This window comes from Hyperoodon ampullatus (genome assembly GCF_949752795.1).
Source record: "Hyperoodon ampullatus genome assembly, chromosome: 1".
NCBI classification, from domain to species: domain Eukaryota; kingdom Metazoa; phylum Chordata; class Mammalia; order Artiodactyla; family Ziphiidae; genus Hyperoodon; species Hyperoodon ampullatus.
Genome location: NC_136914.1, coordinates 57,485,325 through 57,510,187, shown reverse-complemented (window position 1 = coordinate 57,510,187; position 24,863 = coordinate 57,485,325). Strand labels below are relative to the sequence as shown.

The window sequence follows — 24,863 nt, the reverse complement described above, 5'->3', positions numbered from 1 at the left end:
GAAAATTTTGACTTTTTTTTTTTTTACCATCTTTATTGGAGTATAATTGCTTTACAATGTTGTGTTAGTTTCTGCTATATAACAAAGTGAATCAGCCATATGCATATGTGTTAGTATGTGCTGTATGTGTTAGCATATGGTATTTGTTTTTCTCTTTCTGTTTTACTTCACTCTGTATGACAGACTCTAGGTCCATCCACCTCACTACAAATAACTCAATTTTGTTTCGTTCTATGGCTGAGTAATATTCCACTGTATATATGTGCCACGTCTTTTTTCTTTTTTTTTCTAGCATCTTTATTGGAGTATAATTGCTTTACAATGGTGTGTTAGTTTCTACTTTGTAACAAAGTGAATCAGTTATACATATACATATGTTAACTTATCTCTTCCCTCTTGCATCTCCCTCCCTCCCACCCTCCCTGTCCCACCCCTCTAGGTGGTCACAAAGCACCGAGCTGATCTCCCTGTGCTATGCAGCTGCTTCCCACTAGCTATCTATTTTATGTTTAGTAGTGTATATATGTCCGTGCCACTCTCTCACTTTGTCCCAGCTTATCCTTACCCCTCCCCGTATCCTCACGTCCATTCTCTAGTAGGTCTGCATCTTTATTCCCGTCTTGCCCCTAGGTTCTTCATGACCATTATTTTAGATTCCATATATATGTGTTAGCATACGGTATTTGTTTTTCTCTTTCTGACTTACTTCACTCTGAATGACAGACTCTAGGTCCATCCACCTCACTACAAATGACTCAGTTTCATTCCTTTTTATGGCTGAGTAATATTCCATTGTATATATGTGCCACATCTTCTTTATCCATTCATCTGTCCATGGACACTTAGGTTGCTTCCATGTCCTGGCTGTTGTATATAGAGCTGCAATGAACATTTTGGTACATGACTCTTTTTGAATTATGGTTTTCTTAGGGTATATGCCCAATAGTGGGATTGCTGGGTCATATGGTAGTTCTATTTTTAGTTTTTTAAGGAACCTCCATACTGTTCTCCATAGTGGCTGTATCAATTTACATTCCCACCAACAATGCAAGAGGGTTCCCTTTTCTCCACATCCTCTCCAGCATTTATTGTTTGTAGAATTTTTGATGATGACCATTCTGACCGGTGTGAGGTGATACCTCATTGTAGTTTTGATTTGCATTTGTCTAATGATTAGTGATGTTGAGCATCCTTTCATGTGTTTGTTGGCAATCTGTATATCTTCTTTGGAGAAATGCCTATTTAAGTCTTCTGCCCATTTTTGGATTGGGTTGTTTGGTTTTTTGATATTGAGCTGCATGAGCTGCTTGTATATTTTGGAGATTTATCCTTTGTCAGTTGCTTCATTTGCAAATATTTTCTCCCATTCAGAGGGTTGTCTTTTGGTCTTGTTTATGGTTTCCTTTCCTGTGCAAAAGCACTGCTGTGAATAGGATGATATTTGAAAGAATAAATTTGCTAGACATTTATTGCTTTGATCACAGCTGTGGGACTTTGAGTTTTTTAGCACAGTGAAGGATGACCTCTACTTTTACTTACTGAAATATGAATGGAGATTTGTTAAGATTGATTATAAGTCAGAACTGGTGATCTTATTTTAAAATGACCAAATAGTGCCTCAGTGTAGTCACTCTTATTTTTCATTTTTTCCTCATATAACTTTTTTTTGAATTTTAAAGATTTATTTCTTCACTGCAATTACAAGAATAGGAATACTTTGCCAGTTATTTAGATATAAATGACATATAAAATTATGTTAGTTTTAAGTGTACTGATGATTTGATAGATATATATATTGTGAAACGATTACCATAATAAGTTCAGTTAACATCCATAATCTCACATAGTTACAATTTTTTTCTTGTGATGAGAACTTTCAAGATTTTCTTCCTTAGCAACTTTCAAATATATGATGCAGTATTATTAACTTTAGTCACTGTGCTGTACATTACTTCCCCAGAAATTATTTAACTTATAAGTGGAAATTTGTACCATTTGATCACCTTCACTCATTTTGCCTACTCCCACCCCCTACCGCTGGCAACCACCAATCTGTTCTCTCTATCTGTGAGTTCAATTTTTTTTTTAGATTCTATATATAGGTGATATCATAACATTATTTGTCTTTATCTTACTTTTTTCACTTAGTGAATGCCTTCAAGGTCAGTCCACGTTGTTGCAAGTGGCAGAATTTCCTTCCTTTTTTGTGGCTGAATGATATTCCATTTAATGTATATACACCACCTTTTCTTTATTCTTTCATCCATCAATGGGCACTTAGGTTGTTTTCATGCCTTAGCTTTGTAAATAATGCTTCAGTGAACATGAGGGTGTAGATCTTTTCAAGTTAGTGTTTTTGTTTCCTTTGGATAAATACGAAAAGTGGAATTGCTGGATCATATGTAATTCTAGTTTTAATTTTTTGAGGAACTGCCGTACTACTTTGCATAGTGTTTGCACCAATTTATATTTCCACCAACCATGCACAATACTTAACTTGTTTTTTAAGAAATTAATTTTTCTAAAATGCTGTTTTATTTTATTATTTTCTTTCAGTTTTATTGAGATATAATTGACATACAGCACTGTGTAAGTTTAAGGTGTACAGCGTAATGATTTGACTTACATACATCATGAAATGATTATCACAATAAGTTTAGTGAACGTCCATCATCTCATACAGAGACAAAATTAAAGAAACATAAAAAAATCTCTTGTGATGAGAACTCTTAGGATTTACTCTCTTGATGACTTTCATATATAACATACATCAGTGTTAATTGTTAATTATATTTATCATGTTGTACATCACATCCCTGGTACTTATTTATTTTATAACTGGAAGTTTGTACCTTTTGACCACCTTCATCCAATACCCCCACTTTCCCCTCCTCACCTCTGGTAACCACAAATTGGATCCCTTTTTCTATGATTTTGTTTGTTTTTGAAGTATAATTGACCTACAGCACTATGTTAGTTCCCGTTAAACAACATAGTGATTTGATATTTCTATACATTTCAGAATAATCACCACAATAAGTCTTGTTACCATCTGTCACTGTACATACAAAGATATTACATAGTTATTGACTATATTCCTCACACTGTATTTTCAAACCTATGACTCATTTCTATTGCAACTAGAAGTTTGTACCTCTTAAGCTTCCTCAGCTATTTCTTTCTTCCCTCCCACCCCTTGCCCTCTGGCAATCACCTCTTTGTCCTCTGTAACTATTACTCTGTTCCTGTTTTGTTATGTTTGTTCATTTGTTTTGTTTTTTAGATTCCACATATAAGTGAAATCATACAGTATTTGTCTTTCTCTGTTTGACTTATTTCACTTAGAAAAACACCCTCTAGGTCCATCCATGTTGCTGCAAATGGCAAGATTTCATTCTTTTTTGTGGCTGAGTAACATTCCATTTTGTGTTCGTGTGTGTGTGTGTGTGTGTGTGTGTGTGTGTGTGTGTGTATCACATTTTCTTTATTCATCTACTAATGGCACTTAGGTTGCTTCCATATTTTGGCTATTGTAAATAATGCTGCAATGAGCAAAGGGGTGCATATACCTTTCTTCTTCTTTTTTTTTTTTTTTTTTTTTGCGGTACGCGGCCCTCTCACTGTTGTGGCCTCTCCCGTTGCGGAGCACAGGTTCCGGACGTGCAGGCTCAGCGGCCATGGCTCACGGGCCCAGCCACTCCGTGGCATGTGGGATCTTCCCGGACCGGGGCACGAACCCGTGTCCCCTGCATCTGCAGGCAGACTCTCAACCACTGCACCACCAGGGAAGCCAGCTTTGTCTCTTTAGCTCAGAATGTTTGCCAGTCTCTGTCTTAGTTTGTCTTTCCTATCTGTGGTCTGAAAAGTCTATCAAGGCAGTAAGCTAGGGCTATCAAAGGGCTCATCCTGTTTTGTTTACCATTTCTCAGGGAATACTGTCCTTTGCTGGGTAATGCCCACTACCTTTACAACCAGGTTTTCATATATTTTGTCTATTTTTTTTTGTTATATCAGGTGAGAAAGATATCTGGTCTTTGTTCCTCTGCATTGACTGGAACCAAAGTATAAATTTTAATAAGACTTAATTGAGAGTTTGAAGATAATGCAAGGGAAATAAGACACATGCTTACAAAGGCAACCATAGGCATCTATATTTTGAGTCCATAGGTTCTGCTGATGTCCTTGTAACTCCTAAACCCATGTCCACACAATGGCTAGCTTTCCAGCCTTTCCCTTTGCCATGATAAGGTTTTATTTATTATATAAAATATTTTTGCTCCTTGCCATCAAACTGGCTCAGACATTTTAAAGGAGGGTCTTTGCTTATTTTTAAACATCTGCATAAGTTTAGGACCTAGTTGAAGTCATTCTCCCCTCTTCCCTGCCCTCCCTCCCTCAAAAATCAATCTGCTTCAAAGTTAAATTTAAGCTCCTACCTCTTAGGAGTTTTCATATTCTCAATGGCTGTTTCCCAATTAAAAACAAATAAAACCAACCCCCTATTGCCCAATCTCAGCCTGGGAACTCCTTTATACCAGAGTGTGTTAATATATAGTGAATCAATTAATGTGTACTAGTGCCTGTTACATGTGTATGGTATATTAAAACACACATAGAAAGGTGGCCAAAGGCATAACTAGAAACCTTAATTGAATCATAAATATAATGTTAATTATAAAAGTTGGCGGAAATTTCATCTTTCAAATTTCAAAGTACTTACCCATTTTCATTTTGGTTATTCCCCTTTCTCCTGTAGATGTTTTGCTTATGCATTGTTTTCTTTGATTTGCACGTTTATAATCAATATAATCACTTTTAGAAAGTGGAGTTGAACTTTGAATGTAGTGAAGTTTATACCTCAGTACTGTATTCAAGCAGGCATTTCATAACAGAGTTTTTGAAGATTAAAAAGAGCATAGTTGATAGGAAAGGAACAAAATGGCTCCAGTAGAAAGAAATTTCTGAATCTAGTTCTTGTGGTATTTTCATGATATTTAGTAAAAAGTATTTGCTTTTATGTATGGAGTGGGATTTCTTAAAGGAAAAATGTAGTTTTTATTTATATGTATTTTAAAAGTAAAATTTCTTATTTATTAAACTTCAAGGTAAAAGGGTTATAAGAAAGATTGGGAATTGTATTTCAGAATAGACTCCCCACATGTAGACTTTATAAAGCACAGATGCTAATAGATGTTTATGTTGAAACCAGAATTATGAACTGAAACCAGCTGAAAAGAATTGGAAGTATTGCAGAGGAGGGAGGGTGGTAAGTCCAGTAATAGAAAGTTTGCTTACCGCATCTTTATTAATGTATTTCAGGAGCGACATTTTTTTCTCCCAACAGTGCTACTTGGATGACTCTTTATATTACCTTAACAGAGATAAAGACTGTAATAGTTTTTTAATGTTTAATGACCTTTTTCTGAGTATGGCTCCTCAGCCAGTTGTTCAACATCTTAACATCTTTAGAGGCAAGAACACATAATTCTTTTCAAATATATATTTAATTTTAGTATTTGAAGTCAATGACAGTATTCTACAAAGCCTATCATAACTTTCCAATTCAGACACATAACAAGAAAAGATAATCTTTTTGTGGGAATTCATTTGCTCTCTTAATTTCAGAGGTCACTTTAATTTTTCACAGTCTCCTAGCAGCAATTCTGACTTACAGAGAAACACATAAAAATCACTATTTACTGGCCTTAAAAATTTACTGTATCTACTAGAAATTTCCTGAGAAAATAACAGCTAATATTTGTTGAGTGCTTTTCATGTTCAGATACTGTGCTAAATATATATTATAAAATATATTTCATTTAAACGCCTCAGAAACACTATGAGACAAGTAATATTTTTATCCCTTTCCTATGGATGTGGACGCTGAAAGTATTTAAGTGTCCAAGGTCTCAGAACTAGAAGTGGCAGATAAGAATTTGATCTCAGAAGTGTCTGACTTAACAGTCTGAGTTCCTAACTTGGTATTGCTTAAGAGAGCTAAATGTGTTGATAACATATTAACAAGTTGAGAATGTCTCAGACCCTTTTCACAGGTTTTGTCTGCAATAAGGAATACTATTCTTTGTTATTTTTAATAACAAGAATTTATTTCATTTTCTTTATGCTGAAGATCATGAATAAATGGAAACAAAATATTTGTGGAATAAAGTAGATAAGACAGGCCCTTTTATATGTTGTTGGTGAGATGGCTGTGTTTGGAGAAGTTTTTGGCAATGTATATCAAAACTTAAAATTCATTTACCCCTTGACTCAGCAATTCTACTTTTAAGGATTTATGTTACAGCTAAATTTGCCCATGCATGCAAAAATATATGTTATGGATGTTCTTTGTAGTATTGTTTGAAATAGGAAAAAGTTGGAAATAATTTATGTATTCAATAGTGACCTGGTACATAAAAACACACAGAAGAGAATCAAGAGCCCAGAAATAAACGAAGCATATACAGTCAACTAATATTTGGCAAGAGAGCCAAGAATACCCAAAGGAGAAAAGACAGTCTCTGCAATAAATGGTGCTGGGATAATTGGGTATTCACATGTAAAAGAATGAAACTGGACTCCTATCTTACACCACTCACAAAAATTAACTCCACATGGATTAAAGACTTAAAGGTAAAATCTGAAAGCATGAGATTCCTAGAAGAAAACATAAGAATAAATCTTCATGACATGGGCCTTGGTAATGATTTTTTAGATATGACAGCTAAAGCATAAGCAACAAAATAAAAAAAATAAACAAGTGGGACTAGATCAAACTAAAATGCTTCCATATAGCAAAAGAAATCATCAACAAATTAAAAAGACAACCTATGGAATGGGAAGAAATATTTGCAAACCATATATCCGATAAGTGCTTAATGCACTGTTGGTAGAATTGTAAATTGGTACAGCCACTATGGAAAACACTATGGAGGATTCTCAAAAGAATAAAAATAGAATTACTGTGTGATCCAATAATTCCACTTCTGGTAATATATCTAAAGCAAAAAACCCACTAAATCAAAAAGGTATCTGTATCTCTGTGTTCATAGAAGTGTTATTTACAGTAGCCAAGACATGGAAACAAACTAAGTGTCCACTGATGGATGAATGGATAAAGAAGCTGTGGTATATATATAATGGAGTATTATTCATCCATCAAAAATGAGAAAATCCTACCATTTGAGACAACATGGATGGACCTTGAAGGCATTATGCTAAATGAAATAAGTCAGACAAAGGAAGACAAATACTGTATGATTTCACTTACGTGTGGAATATGAAAAACAAAAACTAAAACAAGAACAAATTTATAGAAAAAGAGATCAGACATGCAGATACCAGATGTGGAGGGTGGGGGGAGGGGGACAGATAAATGTGGTTAAAATATACAAATTTTGAGTTATAATATAAATAAGTAGTAGGGTTGTAATGTACAATATGATGACTATAGTTAACACTGCTGTATGATGTATAGAATTGATAAGATAGTAAATCCTAAGAATTCTCATCACAAAGAACATTTTTTTCTTTTTTCCCCTTTTCTTCTCTTTTCTTTTTTATGTCCTTATATAATGTAATTTATTTTATTTTATTTTTTTAACATCTTTATTGGAGTATAATTGCTTTACAATGGTGTGTTAGTTTCTGCTTTATAATAAAATGAATCAGTTATACATATACATATGTTCCCATATCTCTTCCCTCTTGCGTCTCCCTCCCTCCCACCCTCCATATCCCACCCCTCTAGGAGGTCACAAACCACCAAGCATATCTCCCGTTACTATGCGGCTGCTTCCCACTAGCTATCTATTTTACATTTGGTAGTGTATATATGTCCATGCCACTCTCTCACTTTGTCACAGCTTACCCTTCCCCCTCCCCATATCCTCAAGTCCATTCTCTAGTAGGTCTGTGTCTTTATTCCTGTCTTGTTTGTAGATTCTTCAGGACCTTTTTTTCCCCCTAAGATTCCAAATATATGTGTTAGCATATGGTATTTCTTTTTCTCTTTCTGACTTACTTCACTCTGTATGACAGACTCGAGGTCCATCCACCTCACTACAAATAACTCAGTTTCATTCCTTTTTATGGCTGAGTAATAGTCCATTGTATATATGTGCCACATCTTCTTTATCCATGCATCTGTCAAAGGACACTTCGGTTGCATCCATGTCCTGGCTATTGTGTATAGAGCTGCAATGAACATTTTGGTACATGACTCTTTTTGAATTATGGTTTTCTCAGGGTATATGCCCAGTAGTGGGATTACTGGGTCGTATGGTAGTTCTATTTGTAGTTTTTTAAGAAACCTCCATACTGTTCTCCATAGTGGCTGTATCAATTTACATTCCCACCAACAATGCAAGAGGGTTCACTTTTCTCCACACCCTCTCCAGCATTTATTGTTTGTAGATTTTTTGATGATGGCCATTCTGACTGGTGTGAGGTGATACCTCATTGTAGTTTTGATTTGCATTTCTCTAATGATTAATGATGTTGAGCATTCTTTCATGTGTTTGTTGGCAATCTGTATATCTTCTTTGGAGAAATGTCTATTTATGTCTTCTGCCCATTTTTGGATTGGGTTGTTTGATTTTTTGTTATTGAGCTGCACGAGCTGCTTGTAAATCTTGGAGATTAATCCTTTGTCAGTTGCTTCATTTGCAAATATTTTCTCCCATTCTGAGGGTTGTCTTTTGGTCTTCTTTATGGTTTCCTTTGCTGTGCAAAAGCTTTGAAGTTTCATTAGGTCCCATTTGTTTATTTTTGTTTTTATTTCCATTTCTCTAGGAGGTAGGTCAAAAAGGATCTTGCTGTGATTTATGTCATAGAGTGTTCTGCCTATGTTTTCCTCTAAGAGTTTGATAGTGTCTGGCCTTACATTTAGGTCTTTAATCCATTTTGAGTTTATTTTTGTGTATGGTGTTAGGGAGTGTTCTAATTTCATACTTTTACATGTACCTGTCCAGTTTTCCCAGCAACACTTATTGAAGAGGCTGTCTTTTCTCCACTGTATATTTTTGACTCCTTTATCAAAGATAAGGTGACCATATGTGCATGGGTTTATCTCTGGGCTTTCTATCCTGTTCCATTTATCTATATTTCTGGTTTTGTGCCAGTACCATACTGTCTTCATTACTGTAGCTTTGTAGTATAGTCTGAAGTCAGGGAGTCTGATTCCTCCAGCTCCGTTTTTCGTTCTCAAGATTGCTTTGGCTATTTGGGGTCTTTTCTGTTTCCATACAAATTGTGAAATTTTTTGTTCTAGTTCTGTGAAAAATGCCCTTGGTAGTTTGATAGGGATTGCATTGAATCTGTAGATTGCTTTGGGTAGTATAGTCATTTTCACAATGTTGATTCTTCCAATCCAAGAACATGGTATATCTCTCCATCTATTTGTATCATCTTTAATTTCTTTTATCAGTGTCTTATAATTTTCTGAATACAGGTCTTCTGTCTCCTTAGGTAGGTTTATTCCTAGATATTTTCCTCTTTTTGTTGCAATGGTAAATGGGAGTGTTTGCTTAATTTCACTTTCAGATTTTTCATCATTAGTATATAGGAATGCCAGAGATTTCTGTGCATTAATGTTGTATTCTGCTAGTTTACCAAATTCATTGATTAGCTCTAGTAGTTTTGTGGTAGCTTCCTTAGGATTCTCTATGTATAATACCATGTCATCTGCAAACAGTGACAGCTTTACTTCTTCTTTTCCGATTTGGATTCCTTTTATTTCTTTTTCTTCTCTGATTGCTATGGCTAAAACTTCCAAAACTATGTTGAATAAGAGTGGTGAGAGGGGGCAACCTTGTCTTGTTCTTCATCTTAGTGGAAATGGTTTCAGTTTTTCACCATTGAGGATGACGTTGGCTGTGGGTTTGTCATATATGGACTTTATTATGTTGAGGAGAGTTCCTTCTATGCCTACTTTCTGCAGGGTTTTTATCATAAATGGGTGTTGAATTTTGTCAAAAGCTTTTTCTGCATCTATTGAGATGATCATATGGTTTTTCTCCTTCAATTTGTTAATATGGTGTATCACAGTTATGCAATATATTGCAATATATTGATATGCAATATATTGATATGCATATATTGAAGAATCCTTGCATTCCTGGAATAAACCCCACTTGATCATGATGTATGATCCTTTTAATGTGCTGTTGGATTCTGTTTGCTAGTATTTTGTTGAGAATTATTGCATCTATGTTCATCAGTGATATTGGTCTGTAGTTTTCTTTCTTTTGTGACTTCTTTGTCCTGTTTTGGTATCCGGGTGATGGTGGCCTCATAGAATGAGTTTGGGGGTGTTCCTCCCTCTGTTATATTTTGGAAGAGTTTGAGAAGGAAAGGTGTTAACTCTTCTCTGATATTTGATAGAATTCGCCTGTGAAGGCATCTGGTCCTGGGCTTTTGTTTGTTGGAAGATTTTTTATCACAGTTTCAATTTCAGTGCTTGTGATTGGTCTGTTCATATTTTCTGTTTCTTCCTGGTTCAGCCTCGGCAGGCTGTGCATTTGTAAGAATTTGTCCATTTCTTCCAGGTTGTCCATTTTATTGGCATAGAGTTGCTTATAGTAATCTCTCATGATCCTTTGTATTTCTGCAGTGACAGTTGCTACTTCTCCTTTTTCATTTCTAATTCTATTGATTTGAGTCTTCTCCCTTTTTTGTTTGATGAGTCTGGCTAATGGTTTATCAATTTTGTTTATCTCCTCAAAGACCAGCTTTTAGTGTTATTGATGTTTGCTATCATTTCCTTCATTTCTTTTTCATTTATTTCTGATCTGATCTTTATGATTTCTTTCCTTCTGCTAACTTTGGGGTTTTTTTTGTTGTTGTTATTCTTCTTTCCCTAATTGCTTTAGCTGCAAGGTTAGGTGGTTTATTTGAGATGTTTCCTGTTTCTTAAGGTAGGATTGTATTGCTATAAACTTCCCTCTTAGAACTGCTTTTGCTGCATCCCATAGGTTTTGGGTCGTTGTGTCTCCATTGTCATTTGTTTCTAGGTATATTTTTTTAGTAATTTATTTATTTATTTTTACTTTGTTGGGTCTTCGTTTCTGTGTGAGGGCTTTCTCTAGTTGTGGCGAGCAGAGGCCACTCTTCATCGCGGTGCGCAGGCCTCTCACTATCTTGGCCTCTCTTGTTGTGGAGCTCAGGCTCCAGATGTGCAGGCTCAGTCGTTGTGGCTCACGGGCCTAGTTGCTCTGTGGCATGTGGGATCCTCCCAGACCAGGGCTTGAACCCTTGTCCCCTGCATTAGCAGGCAGATTCTCAACCACTGTGCCACCAGGGAAGTCCTCTAGGTATTTTTTGATTTCCTCTTTGATTTCTTCAGTGGTCACTTGGTTATTAAGTAGTGCATTGTTTAGCCTCCATGTGTTTGTATTTTTTACAGATCTTTTCCTGTAATTGATATCTAGTCTCAGCGTTGTTGTCAGAAAAGATACTTGATACGATTTCAATATTCTTAAATTTACCAAGGCTTGATTTGTGACCCAAGATATGATCTATCCTGGAGAATATTCCATAAGCACTTGATAAAAATGTGTATTCTGTTGTTTTTGGATGGAATGTCCTATAAATATCAATTAAGTCCATCTTGTTTAATGTATCATTTAAGGTTTGTGTTTCCTTATTTATTTTCATTTTGGATGACCTGTCCATTGGTGAAAGTGGGGTGTTAAAGTCCCCTACTATTATTGTGTTACTGTCGATTTCTCCTTTTATGGCTGTTAGTATTTGCCTTATGTATTGAGGTGCTCCTATGTTGGGTGCATAAATATTTACAATTGTTATATCTTCTTCTTGGATCGATCCATTGATCATTATGTAGTGTCCTTCTTTGTCTCTTGTAATAATAGTCTTTATTTTAAAGTCTATTTTTTCTGATATGAGAATTGCTACTCCAGCTTTCTTTTGATTTCCATTTTCATGGAATATCTTTTTCCATCCCCTCACTTTCAGTGTGTATGTGTCCCTAGGTCTGAAGTGGGTCTCATGTAGATAGCATATATACGGGTCTTGTTTTTGTATCCATTCAGCCAGTCTGTGTCTTTTGGTGGGAGCATTTAATCCATTTCCATTTAAGGTAATTATCAATATGTATGTTCCTATTACCATTTTCTTAATTGTTTTGGGTTTGTTATCATAGGTCTTTTCCTTCTTTCGTGTGTCTTACCTAGAGAAGTTCCTTTAGCATTTGTTGTAAAGCTGGTTTGGTGGTGCTGAGCTCTCTCAGCTTTTGCTTGTCTGTAAAGATTTTAATTTCTCCATCAAATCTGAATGAGATCCTTGCTGGGTAGAGTAATCTTGGTTGCAGGTTTTTCTCCTTCATCACTTTAAATATGTCCTGCCACTCCCTTCTGGTTTGCAGAGTTTCTGCTGAAAGATCAACTGTTAACCTTATGGGGATTCCCTTGTGTGTTATTTGTTGTTTTTTCCTTGCTGCTTTTAATATGTTTTCTTTGTATTTAATTTTTGATAGTTTGATTAATATGTGTCTTGGCCTGTTTCTCCTTGGATTTATCCTGTATGGGCCGCTCTGTGCTTCCTGGACTTGATTAACTATTTCCTTTCCCATATTAGGGAAGTTTTCTTCTAAAATCTCTTCCAATATTTTCTCAGTCCCTTTCTTTTTCTGTTCTACTTCTGCGACCCCTATAATTCAAATGTTCGTGCATTTAATGTTGTCCCAGAGGTCTCTGAGACTGTCCTCTGTTCTTTTCATTGTTTTTTCTTATTCTGCTCTGCAGTAGTTATTTCCACTATTTTATCTTCCAGGTCACTTATCCGTTCTTCTGCCTCAGCTATTCTGATATTTATCTCTTATAGAGTAGTTTTAATTTCATTTATTGTGTTGTTCATTATTGCTTGTTTCCTCTTTAGTTCTTTTATGTCCTTTTTAAATGTTTCTTGTATTTATTCTCTTTCCAAGATTTTGGATCATCTTTACTATCATTATTCTGAATTCTTTTTCAGGTAGACTGCCTATTTCCTCTTCGTTTTTTAGGTCTCTTGAATTTTTACCTTGCTCCTTCATCTGCTGTGTGTTTTTCTGTCTTCTCATTTTGCTTATCTTACTGTATTTGGGTTCTCCTTTTTGCAATCTGCAGGTTCGTAGTTCCCATTGTTTTTGGTGTTTGTCCCCAGTGGCTAAGGTTGGCTCAGTGGGTTGTGTAGGCTTCCAGTGGAGGGGACTAGTGCCTTGTTCTGGTGGATGAGGCTGTATGTTGTCTTTCCTGGTGGGCAGGTCCACGTCTGGTGGTGTGTTTTGGGGTGTCTGTGGCCTTATTATGATTTTAGGCAGCCTCTCTGCTAATGGAAGGGGCTGTGTTCCTGTTTTGATAGTTTTTTGGCATAGGGTGTCCAGCAGTGTAGCTTGTTGGTCGTTGAGTGAAGCTGGGTCTTGGTGTTGAGATGGAGATCTCTGGGAGAGTTTCGCCATTTGATATTACATGGATCTGGGAGGTGTCTTGTGGACCAGTGTCCTGAACTTGGCTCTCCCAACTCAGAGGCACAGCATGGACTACTGGCTGTAGCACCAAAAGCCTTTCATCCACATGGCTCAGAATAAAAGGGAGAAAAAATAGAAAGCAAGAAAGAGAATAAAATAAAATAAAGTAAGATAAAATAAAGTTATTAAAATAAAAAATAATTTTTAAGAAAAAAAAATTTTAAAGGAAAAAAAAAAAAGAAAAAAATACGGACGGACAGAACCCTCCGACAAATGGTGAAAGCTAAGCTATACAGACAAAATCTCACCCAGAAGCATACATATATATACTCACAAAAAGAGGAAAAGGGGAAAAAATACTATACCTTGCTCCCAAAGTCCACCTCCTCAATTTGGGATGATTTGTTTTCTATTCAGGTATTCCACAGATGCAAGGTACATCAAGTTTTTTGTGGAGCTTTAATACGCTGCTTCTGAGGCCTTTGGGAGAAATTTCCCTTTCTCTTCTTTGTTAGAACATCTCCCGGGGTTCAGCTTTGGATTTGGCCCCGCCTCTGCGTGTAGGTCGCTTGAGGGCGTCTGTTTCTGCCCAGACAGGAGGGTTTAAAGGAGCAGCTGACTAGGGGGCTCTGGCTCACTCAGGCCGCGGGGAGGGAGGGGTACGGAGTGCGGAGTGAGCCTGTGGTGGCAGAGGCCGGCGTGACGTTGCACCAGCCTGAGGCACGCCGTGCGTTCTCCCGGGGAAGTTGTCCCTGGATCACGGGACCTTGGCAGTGGCGGCCTGCACAGGCTCTCAGGAGGGGAGGTGTGGATCATGACCTGTGCTTGCACACAGCCTTCTTGGTGGCTGCAGCGGCAGCCTTAGCGTCTCATGCCCGTCTCTGGGGTCCGCGCTGATAGCCGTGACTCGCGCCTGTCTCTGGAGCTCCTTTAAGCGGCGCTGTTAATCCCCTCTCCTCGCGCACCAGGAAACAAAGAGGGAATAAAAAGTCTCTTGCCTCTTCGGCAGCTCGAGACTTTTTCCCGAACTCCCTCCCGGCTAGCCGTGGCGCACTAGCCCCTTTCAGGCTGTGTTCACACCGCCAACCCCCGTCCTCTGCCTGCGATCCGACCTAAGCCGGAGCATCAGCTCCCAGGCCCCACCCGCCCCGGCGGGGGAGCAGACAAGCCTCTCGGGCTGGTGAGTGCTGGTCGGCACCGATCCGCTTTGCCCTCCGCACCCCTGTTGCTGTGCTCTCCTCCGTGGCTCTGAAGCTTCCCCCTCCGCCACCTGGTCTCCACCCGCGAAGGGCCTTCCTAGTGTGTGGCAACCTTTCCTCCTTCACGGCTCCCTCCCAGAGGTGCAGGTCCCGTCCCTATCCTTCTGTCTCTGTTTGTTCTTTTTTCTTTTGCCCTACCCAGGTACGTGGGGAGTTTCTTGCCTTTTGGGAGGTCTGAGGTCTTCTGACAGAGTTCAGTGGGTGTTCTATAGGAGCAGTTCCACGTGTAGATGTATTTCTGATGTATCTGTGGGGAGGAAGGTGATCGCGTTTCACTCTTCCACCATCTTCTCAATTCTCCTCTTTTCTTTCTTTCTTTTTTTTTTTTTGTGGTACGTGGGCCTCTCACTGTTGTGGCCTCTCCCGTTGCGGAGCACAGGCTCCGGACGCGCAGGCTCAGCGGCCATGGCTCACGGGCCTAGCCGCTCCGCGGCATGTGGGATCTTCCCGGACCGGGGCACAAACCCATGTCCCCTGCATCGGCAGGCGGACTGTCAACCACTGCGCCACCAGGGAAGCCCTCCTCTTTTCTTTTTATTGTATCTGTATGAGATGATGAATGTTAGCTGAACCTACTGTGATAATTACTTCACAATATGTATAAATTAAACCATCATGCTGTATGCCTTAAACTTATACAGTGATGTATGCCAATTATTTCTCAACATACTGGAAAAAGAACTTACTAAAACAAGGGAGGCCTGGTAAAATAAGTTGTAGTATATCAATAAAAAGTAACTTTATTAAAGCATTAAAAAGAATGACAATACCAGCTAATTAAGTCTTTAACTAAGTTCCAACCACTGCTCTCATTTAATCTTCATAAAAATTGTAGGTATTATTATTAGCTCCATTTACAGTGGAGAAAAATGAAACATAAAGAAGCTAAGTGGCTCCTGCCCACACTGTTAAGTTCTTTCCTCTATTGCCTCGTGGTCATCTGTATCCCAATGTGAAAAGAAAATAAGTTGATAAGTGAAAAGAACAAATTGTAGAAAGTTTTTAGTATAATACTGTTTGTGAGAAGAATCTATATCTTCTATATGTTCCTTTTATAACATATAATACCTATCTATGTTTTCTCTTGACATAAAATCTTTCAAATATATGAATGTATATGAATATATGTGAATATACTAATAAAACATAATATGAATTTATAAGTGTACATGTATACATATGCCCCCACATAATACCTACATTCATAAAAAATTTCTGGATAGATATACAAGAAGTTAATGGATGTTTTTGGGATTAGTATGGAGACAAAAAAAAATTGCACTCTATACTCTTTTTAGTATGGTGAATTATTTAAAAGTAATGAGTCACATATTGTTTTCATAATAAAAGTAAGTTTAAATTGAAAAATTTAAAAAATAATGGATGTGGTAAATCTTTAACAATTATGTTACTGGAGTGGGGTAAATAGGGACTTTTTCTTGTCATTTTATACCTTTTTGAACTGTGAACTTTGGAAAATAAATGAGTACCTGTTACTTTTATAATAAAACATTTTAAATGAAAAAAACCTTAAAAATAGTGACTATATTTCTGTAACAAGTACTATGAAAGATTATTTCTGTGACTAAGTGTAGGGTATAGTTTGTTCATTATATTGACAGTTTAGAATAAATCTGCCTATGTTAAACTTTTATCAGAGATCTGCTGTCTTACTGTCTTAAAGGCTAGCTCTTTTCTAGCATCCATTGAATTTGAAAGTAACTCAGTGAAGATTTACCTTATTTTTATAAACAAGATTGTTTCCGATTGAAGTCTTAGTAATGAAACCTTTCACAGCAAATGAGATTCAGCAAATGCAGAAGTTGACAGCAATTTTATTAGATGCTGCTAGTCAATTGAGCACAATTTTCTTGCGGGAAAATGGTATCCCGCTTCTTAAACTCCAGAGCGTTTATCAAAAACAAATGTCAGTTTGAAACTGCATTGTTTATTAAGAGACGATGTTCTAGTGTCAAGTGACAGTATTTTAATATTATCCTTAGTCATGGAATGTACTTGGAATTAGGTTGGATGATAAATGCTGCAACAGGCACAAGTGAAATTAAAGTATAATTTATTGGGGATTATGTGTTTCAGGTGAAGCTCTGAAAGTATCAGCTGAGAGATTTGCAGATGATCCCTGTTATCTCCCAAAAAGGGAGGCTGTGGTTCAAGCTGCCCGTGCCTTGTTGGCTGCAGTTACCAGACTCCTTATCCTCGCAGATATGATTGATGTCATGTGTCTCTTGCAGCACGTGTCAGCTGTAAGTAAAAGATGGCTTAGTTTACCTTGGCATTGTTCTCACTTATAATTCCATTTTCTGAACCTGGCATCAATCCAAGCGCATCCCGGCCTCACTCACATTTCTTAATGTCACCCATCAGAAGACGACTGGATTGGATTGTGAAACTAATGCATACTTGACAAGAATGAAGCCAGAAGTTAGTCTTAAAGCCAGTGGGAGACTGAAAAACAGAAGATGACTTACTGATAAGGAAATGGCTAGGAGAAAGTTCTAGGCTTTTGACCATTTAACTTATTATGCCCTATATAAATATATAAATAAATATATAGTAACAATTATATAGATAATATAGAAAACGAATATGTAAATATAAATAATTTGAGAATGAGAAACTTTAAAGCTTAAGGCATGTGGAAACTTATCCTAGTTTGTATATGAAAACTACTTTGCCAGCTCCTCTTGATCTAAGATAAACAGTGCATGTTTGCAGGTAGTCTGTGTTGTCTGTAGTAATCCATTATGAAAATGTATAAGTGGATTTAATAAGAGTAAAAAATATATTTTAACTAGGAGAGACTACAAAGGCAGCAAGATATCTTGTTTGTTTTATTTTGTTAGACAAAACCATTTAGCAGAAGCTTAGTAGAAGGAGAATTTTATTTCAGCCTTTTTCACTTTCTTAATTTATTTAGTTTGACCAAGTCATTAATAGTGTCTAGATGAAAAGGTTGCAAAGAACCCTTTGGAGTCGCTGCTCTTTCTCCTACTTTAAATAGGACCCTTGCTTTTCTATTCATAAATACATCTGCATTTTCATAAAGGCGCTTGATGACTGTAGTATCACTACGTTATTAGGCAAATGATGACCTTGTCTGATTGACCTTCTTGTCAAAATCATTTTCTCTAATTGCTAAGCTAAACCTTTTTTTAAAATCTTTCTCTTACTTACTAATGTTTGTTTTAACCCTAAAGTAGAGTGACCTTTCCTTTATACTTTCAGATTCCTTTTCTTTTGATAGTTTTATTACTGCAAAAAGGCAATTTGGCACCTTTTTGTTGTAGCTGTTGTTTAAGTAGCTTTTCAGGAAAGGGATTAGTTCTCATCACTAGCAACTATCTACCAATAGATTTGTATGTGAGATATTTGAACAATGTTTTTGTTACTTGGCTACTGGCTTGTTGGATACCTTAAACAAATCCCTGAAAATTTCTGAGATTCATTTTTATATGTGAATATAGACACTAATAAATGCTATAACCAGAAGAGAGCATGAAAGATTAAATGCCAGGTAATTCCTAGTTCCAATGACCCAATATTTCCTATGTTTTAACTCTAGATTTGTTGGGATAGGCAGAATGAAAGGCTTTGGTAAGGTGAAAATTACTGCCTTTATAATCAATTAGGAGGTAACTGTATATATATAAGACCACAAGCACCTTCACTACCTTTTTAATTGAGTGCCACTAACTACTAGGCACAGTGCTAGGTAATGCACATACATCATATCATTCAGATGAAGCAGGAGGTAATTGTAGATCAAAGAAAATCAAAATACTGTTTTTGCAATAAAAATTATACTTAATAGTTATTGAATTTTTATAATGGGCCAAGAAATGTGAGGGATTATCTCCTTTAATTCAACCTCACAACAGCCGAGTGATTACGATCCCTATTTTATAGATGAAAAAAAAAAAAAAAACCTGAGGCACATCGAATTTAAGAAGCTTGCTCAAGGTGATAGGATAAAAACAACTTTTGGAACTTAGTACCTCAGGGGTTAGAACAGCTTTTACTATAAAGAGCTTTCAGAAATGTTTAGACAAGTTCATGGGCCTATAACAGATTGTTAAGGGAATTTAGGTATGTCAGGGGGAGGAGGCATTATTAATTCTAGCTATTCTTTCCCACATATATTGGTTCCTCATCAGAGCCTGAACTTGGGCTAGATCATTTAAATCACTTATAAGTATTTGTAATACAACACTGATATTTCACCTATGAAAAAGGGAAGACCTTTGTGGTAAATTGTGATAGTTTTTTATTGTTTCATCCTTATAAAAATTTATATTTGAATTGTATTATTCAACTCAATTCTTTCAAGGTTTCACATAGAATGAAGGCAAATTGAAAAAATTTATTGGAGATTAAGATTAGAATTATTTAGCCCAATGTTCCCCTAAAAGTATTCTGCAGAACCTCTCTTATAAATATGCAACATGAAAAAAAGTTTTTATTATGGTCAATGCTGCACACTGAAATTCCCTTTGAATGTTTTTGATGCACATTAGCATTAAAGTTGGTGAGAAATATTGAAGCAAAGAAACTTGTTTAACTTTGCTTAACCCAGAGTTTCCCAAATTTCTTGACCCAAGAACTCTTCTATAATCTACTAATCCTGGAACATTCTCAGACCATACATTGGAATATAGTGGCTTAGAATATTTTTAATGTTTATGGTTCTATTAAATTTCTACTTAGAATGAAAAAATCGTAGTGGAGAAACTTCAGTGCCCTTCTACTCTAGTATCTTACTGAAGTAGATAGACTCTCCTACAATATGCGATACACAAAACTGTCTAACAATATATGTGATCACTTACTGTGATAGCAATCTCAATTCTGTGAGACAGTGAAGCAGATAGTGGATAATTCTAATTGCTGAACACACTTTTCTCAAACTGAGCTTAAAGCTGCGTCCCTGCTATTTCCATTCACTGCTTCTAGTTTACTTTCTGGAGAAACACAGAATCAAGACAATAGGAAAATGCATTTTTCAAGTAACTGATGGTTACTCTTAGGACTTACATATGTCTTCTCTTATTTAAGCTAAAAATTTCTTGACATTTGAACGTTCCTTATATGAGAGTTTCAGACTACTCTGAATACTCTAGAATTTCCATGTCTTGTATGATCTTGTTTCAGTCTTTTTTTTTTTAACATCTTTATTGGAGTATAATTGCTTTACAATGGTGTGTTAGTTTCTGCTTTATAACGAAGTGAATCAACTATACATATACATATATCCCCATATCTCCTCCCTCTTGCGTCTCCCTCCCATCGTCCTTATCCCATCTCTCTAAGTGGTCACAAAGCACCGACCTGATCTCCCTGTGCCATGCAGCTGCTTCCCACTAGCTATCCATTTTACATTTGGTAGTGTATATATGTCCATGCCACTCTTTCACTTTGTCTGACCTTACCCTTGCCCCTCCCCGTGTCCTCAAGTCCATTCTCTACGTCTGTGTCTTTATTCCTGTCCTGCACCTAGGTTCTTCAGAACCATTTTCCTTTTTTTTTTTAGATCCCATATATATGTGTTAGCATATGGTATTTGTTTTTCTCTTTCTGACTTATTTCACTCTGTATGACAGACTCTAGGTCCATCCACCTCACTACAAATAACTCAGTTTCGTTTCTTTTTATGGCTGAGTAATATTCCATTGTATATATGTGCCACATCTTCTTTAACCATTCATCTGTCGATGGACACTTAGGTTGCTTCCATGTCCTGGCTATTGTAAATAGAGCTGCAATGAACATTGTGGTACATGACTCTTTTTGAATTATGGTTTTCTCAGGGTATATGCCCAATAGTGGGAATGCTGGGTCGTATGGAGGTTCTATTTTTAGTTTTTTAAGGAACCTCCATACTGTTCTCCATAGTGGCTGTATCAATTTACATTCCCACCAACAATGCAAGAGGGTTCCCTTTTCTCCATACCCTCTCCAGCATTTATTGTTTGTAGATTTTTTGATGATGGCCATTCTGACTGGTGTGAGGTGATACCTCATTGTAGTTTTGATTTGCATTTCTCTAATGATTAGTGATGTTGAGCATCCTTTCATGTGTTTGTTGGCAATCTGTATACCTTCTTTGGAGAAATGTCTATTTAGGTCTTCTGCACATTTTTGGATTGGGTTTTTTTTTTTTTTTTTAATTGAGCTGCATGAGCTGCTTGTAAATCTTGGAGATTAATCCTTTGTCAGTTGCTTCATTTGCAAATATTTTCTCCCATTCTGAGGGTTGTCTTTTGGTCTTGTTTATGGTTTCCTTCGCTATGCAAAAGCTTTTAAGTTTTTTGATGTAGTTTAACACTGTAAGCAGATTTGTTTTATGGTTTAAGTTTGAAAACTTCAGTGTCTGGACTCCCTGGGTGTCTGCTTGTGCTGCTGTCATTTTATTATGCTCATGGTGTCTTGTCTTCTCATGTGAATGGCTATCTTTGTATATTAAATGTTACCTCTTCTGGAGCTTATATCAGGAAATTCCACAGTGTTTTGTTAGCTCTTTGATGTTTTTAACATGAAGTATTTTATATTTCATCAAATTTTGTTAGTTTTCTTTAGCAGAGGGTTGAATTGTGGCTCACTAATTTACTAATATAAGAATCCAAAATCCCCCAAATCATCTCTGTAAATCCTTTCCTATGCATATTCTAGATAGGTAACTGCCATAAAATGTTGAAATCAAAACATCTTGAAATAAAAACAAATGCTTTCATGTGAACATTCCATATTACACTTGGACAGTTACCTCCCTGATTAATGTCCAGTATTATCTTACCTATTATGATAGCCTTGTCATTCTGTTGGTTCTTACTGATTTTGTGAGGAATTAAAACCTCCAAGTCTCTGAACTCAGACTACTTTTAATCTACATCTTCCTCCTCTGATACTAGTTTTATTTTTTTAAATGTAAAGGGTGATGTTATATTTATATTCATTGCATTTTATCTTCTTTTTTTAAATTAAATTTTATTTTTTTATTAGTTTCTGCTTTATAACAATGTGAATCAGTCATACATATACATCTGTTCCCACATCCCTTCCCTCATGCATCTCCCTCCCTCCTACCGTCCCCATCCCACCCCTCCACAAAGCACCGAGCTGATCTCCCTGTGCTCTGCGGCTGCTTCCCACTATCTATCTACCTTACGTTTGGTAGTGTATATATGTCCATGCCTCTCTTTCGCTTTGTCACAGCTTACCCTTCCCCCTCCCCATATCCTCAAGTCCATTCTCAAGTAGGTCTGTGTCTTTATTCCCGTTTTACCCCTAGGTTCTTCATGACATTTTTTTTTTAATTCCATATATATGTGTTAGCATACGGTATTTGTCTTTCTCTTTCTGACTTACTTCACTCTGTATGACAGACTCTAGGTCTATCCACCTCATTACAAATAGCACAGTTTCGTTTCTTTTTATGGCTGAGTAATATTCCATTGTATATATGTGCCACATCTTCTTTATCCATTCATCCGATGATGGACACTTAGGTTGTTTCCAGCTCCGGGCTATTGTGTATAGAGCTGCAATGAACATTTTGGTACATGTCTCTTTTTGAATTATGGTTTTCTCAGGGTATATGCCTAGTAGTGGGATTGCTGGGTCATATGGTAGTTCTATTTTTAGTTTTTTAAGGAACCTCCATACTGTTCTCCATAGTGGCTGTACCAATTCACATTCCCACCAGCAGTGCAAGAGTGTTCCCTTTTCTCCACACCCTCTCCAGCATTTATTGTTTCTAGATTTCTTCATGATGGCCATTCTGACTGGTGTGAGATGATATCTCATTGTAGTTTTGATTTGCATTTCTCTAATGATTAATGATGTTGAGCATTCTTTCATGTGTTTGTTGGCAGTCTGTATATCTTCTTTGGAGAAATGCCTATTTAAGTCTTCTGCCCATTTTTGGATTGGGTTGTTTGTTTTTTTGCTATTGAGCGGCATGAGCTGTTTATAAATTTTGGAGATTAATCCTTTGTCAGTTGCTTCATTTGTAAATATTTTCTCCCATTATGAGGGTTGTCTTTTGGTCTTGTTTATGATTTCCTTTGCTGTGCAAAAGCTTTGAAGTTTCATTAGGTTCCATTTGTTTATCTTTGTTTTTATTTCCATTTCTCTAGGAGGTGGGTCCAAAAGGATCTTTCTGTGATTTATGTCATAGAGTGTTCTGCCTATGTTTTCCTCTAAGAGTTTGATAGATTCTGGCCTTACATTTAGGTCTTTAATCCATTTTGAGCTTATTTTTGTGTATGGTGTTAGGGAATGATCTAATCTCATACTTTTACATGTCCCTGTCCAGTTTTCCCAGCACCACTTATTGAAGAGACTGTCCTTTCTCCACTGTACATTCCTGCCTCCTTTATCAAAGATAAGTTGACCATATGTGCATGGGTTTATCTCTGGGCTTTCTATCCTGTTCCATTGATCTATACTTCTGTTTTTGTGCCAGTACCACACTGTCTTGATTACTGTAGCTTTGTAGTATAGTCTGAAGTCAAGGAGCCTGATTCCTCCAGCTCCATTTTTCGTTCTCAAGATTGCTTTGGCTATTCGGGGTCTTTTGTTTTTCCAAACAAATTTTGAAATTTTTTGTTCTACTTCTGTGAAAAATGCCAGTGGTAGTTTGATAGGGATTGCATGGAATCTGTAGATTGCTTTGGGTAGTAGAGTCATTTTCACAATATTGATTCTTCCAATCCAGGAGCATGGTATATCTCTCCATCTATTTGTATCATCTTTAATTTCTTTCATCAGTGTCTTATAATTTTCTGCATACAGGTCTTTTGTCTCCTTAGGTAGGCTTATTCCTAGATATTTTATTCTTTTTGTTGCAATGGTAAATGGGAGTGTTTTCTTGATTTCATTTTCAGATTTTTCATCATTAGTGTACAGGAATGCCAGAGATTTTTGTGCATTAATTTTGTATCGTGCTACTTTACCAAATTCATTGATTAGCTCTAGTAGTTTTCTGGTAGCATCTTTAGGATTCTCTATGTATAGTATCATGTCATCTGCAAACAGTGACAGCTTTACTTCTTCTTTTCCGATTTGGATTCCTTTTATTTCCTTTTCTTCTCTGATTGCTGTGGCTAAAACTTCCAAAACTAAGTTGAATAAGAGTGGTGAGAGTGGGCAGCCTTGTCTTGTTCCTGATCTTAGTGGAAATGGTTTCAGTTTTTCACCATTGAGGACGATGTTGGCTGTGGGTTTGTCATATATGGCCTTTATTATGTTGAGGAAAGTTCCCTCTATGCCTACTTTCTGCAGGGTTTTTATCATAAATGGGTGTTGAATTTTGTCGAAAGCTTTCTCTGCATCTATTGAGATGATCATATGGTTTTTCTCCTTCAACTTGTTAATATGGTGTATCACATTGATTGATTTGCGTATATTGAAGAATCCTTGCATTCCTGGAATAAACCCCACTTGATCATGGTGTATGATCCTTTTAATGTGCTGTTGCATTCTGTTTGCTAGTATTTTGTTGAGGATTTTTGCATCTATGTTCATCAGTGATATTGGCCTGTAGTTTTCTTTCTTTGTGACATCCTTGCCTGGTTTTGGTATCAAGGTGATGGTGGCCTCATAGAATGAGTTTGGGAGTGTTCCTTCCTCTGAAATTGTTTGGAAGAGTTTGAGAAGGATGGGTGTTAGCTCTTCTCTAAATGATTGATAGAATTCGCCTGTGAAGCCATCTGGTCCTGGGCTTTTGTTTGTTGGAAGATTTTTAATCACAGTTTCAATTTCAGTGCTTGTGATTGGTCTATTCATATTTTTTATTTCTTCCTGATTCAGTCTTGGCAGTTTGTGCATTTCTGAGAATGTGTCCATTTCTTCCAGGTTGTCCATTTTATTGGCATAGGGTTGCTTGTAGTAATCTCTCATGATCTTTAGTATTTCTGCAGTGTCAGTTGTTACTTCTCCTTTTTCATTTCTAATTCTATTGATTTGAGTCTTCTCCCTTTTTTTCTTGATGAGTCTGGCTAATGGTTTGTCTATTTTGTTTATCTTCTTAAAAAACCAGCTTTTAGTTTTAGTGACCTTTGCTATCGTTTCCTTCATTTCTTTTTCATTTATTTCTTTCTGATCTTTATGATTTCTTTCCTTCT

General features: G+C 36.6%; 1 protein-coding gene across 1 annotated transcript in view; it reads left to right on the top strand.

Annotated features, from left to right (window-relative positions):
- CTNNA3 (catenin alpha 3) overlaps positions 1 to 24,863 on the top strand; it is a gene marked incomplete at both ends in the record, with an annotated part of 1,638,358 nt that overhangs the window by 86,195 nt on the left and 1,527,300 nt on the right. The window contains 1 exon segment of the mRNA XM_079710492.1: positions 16,819 to 16,985. Coding sequence (XP_079566618.1) covers positions 16,819 to 16,985 — 167 coding nt within the window.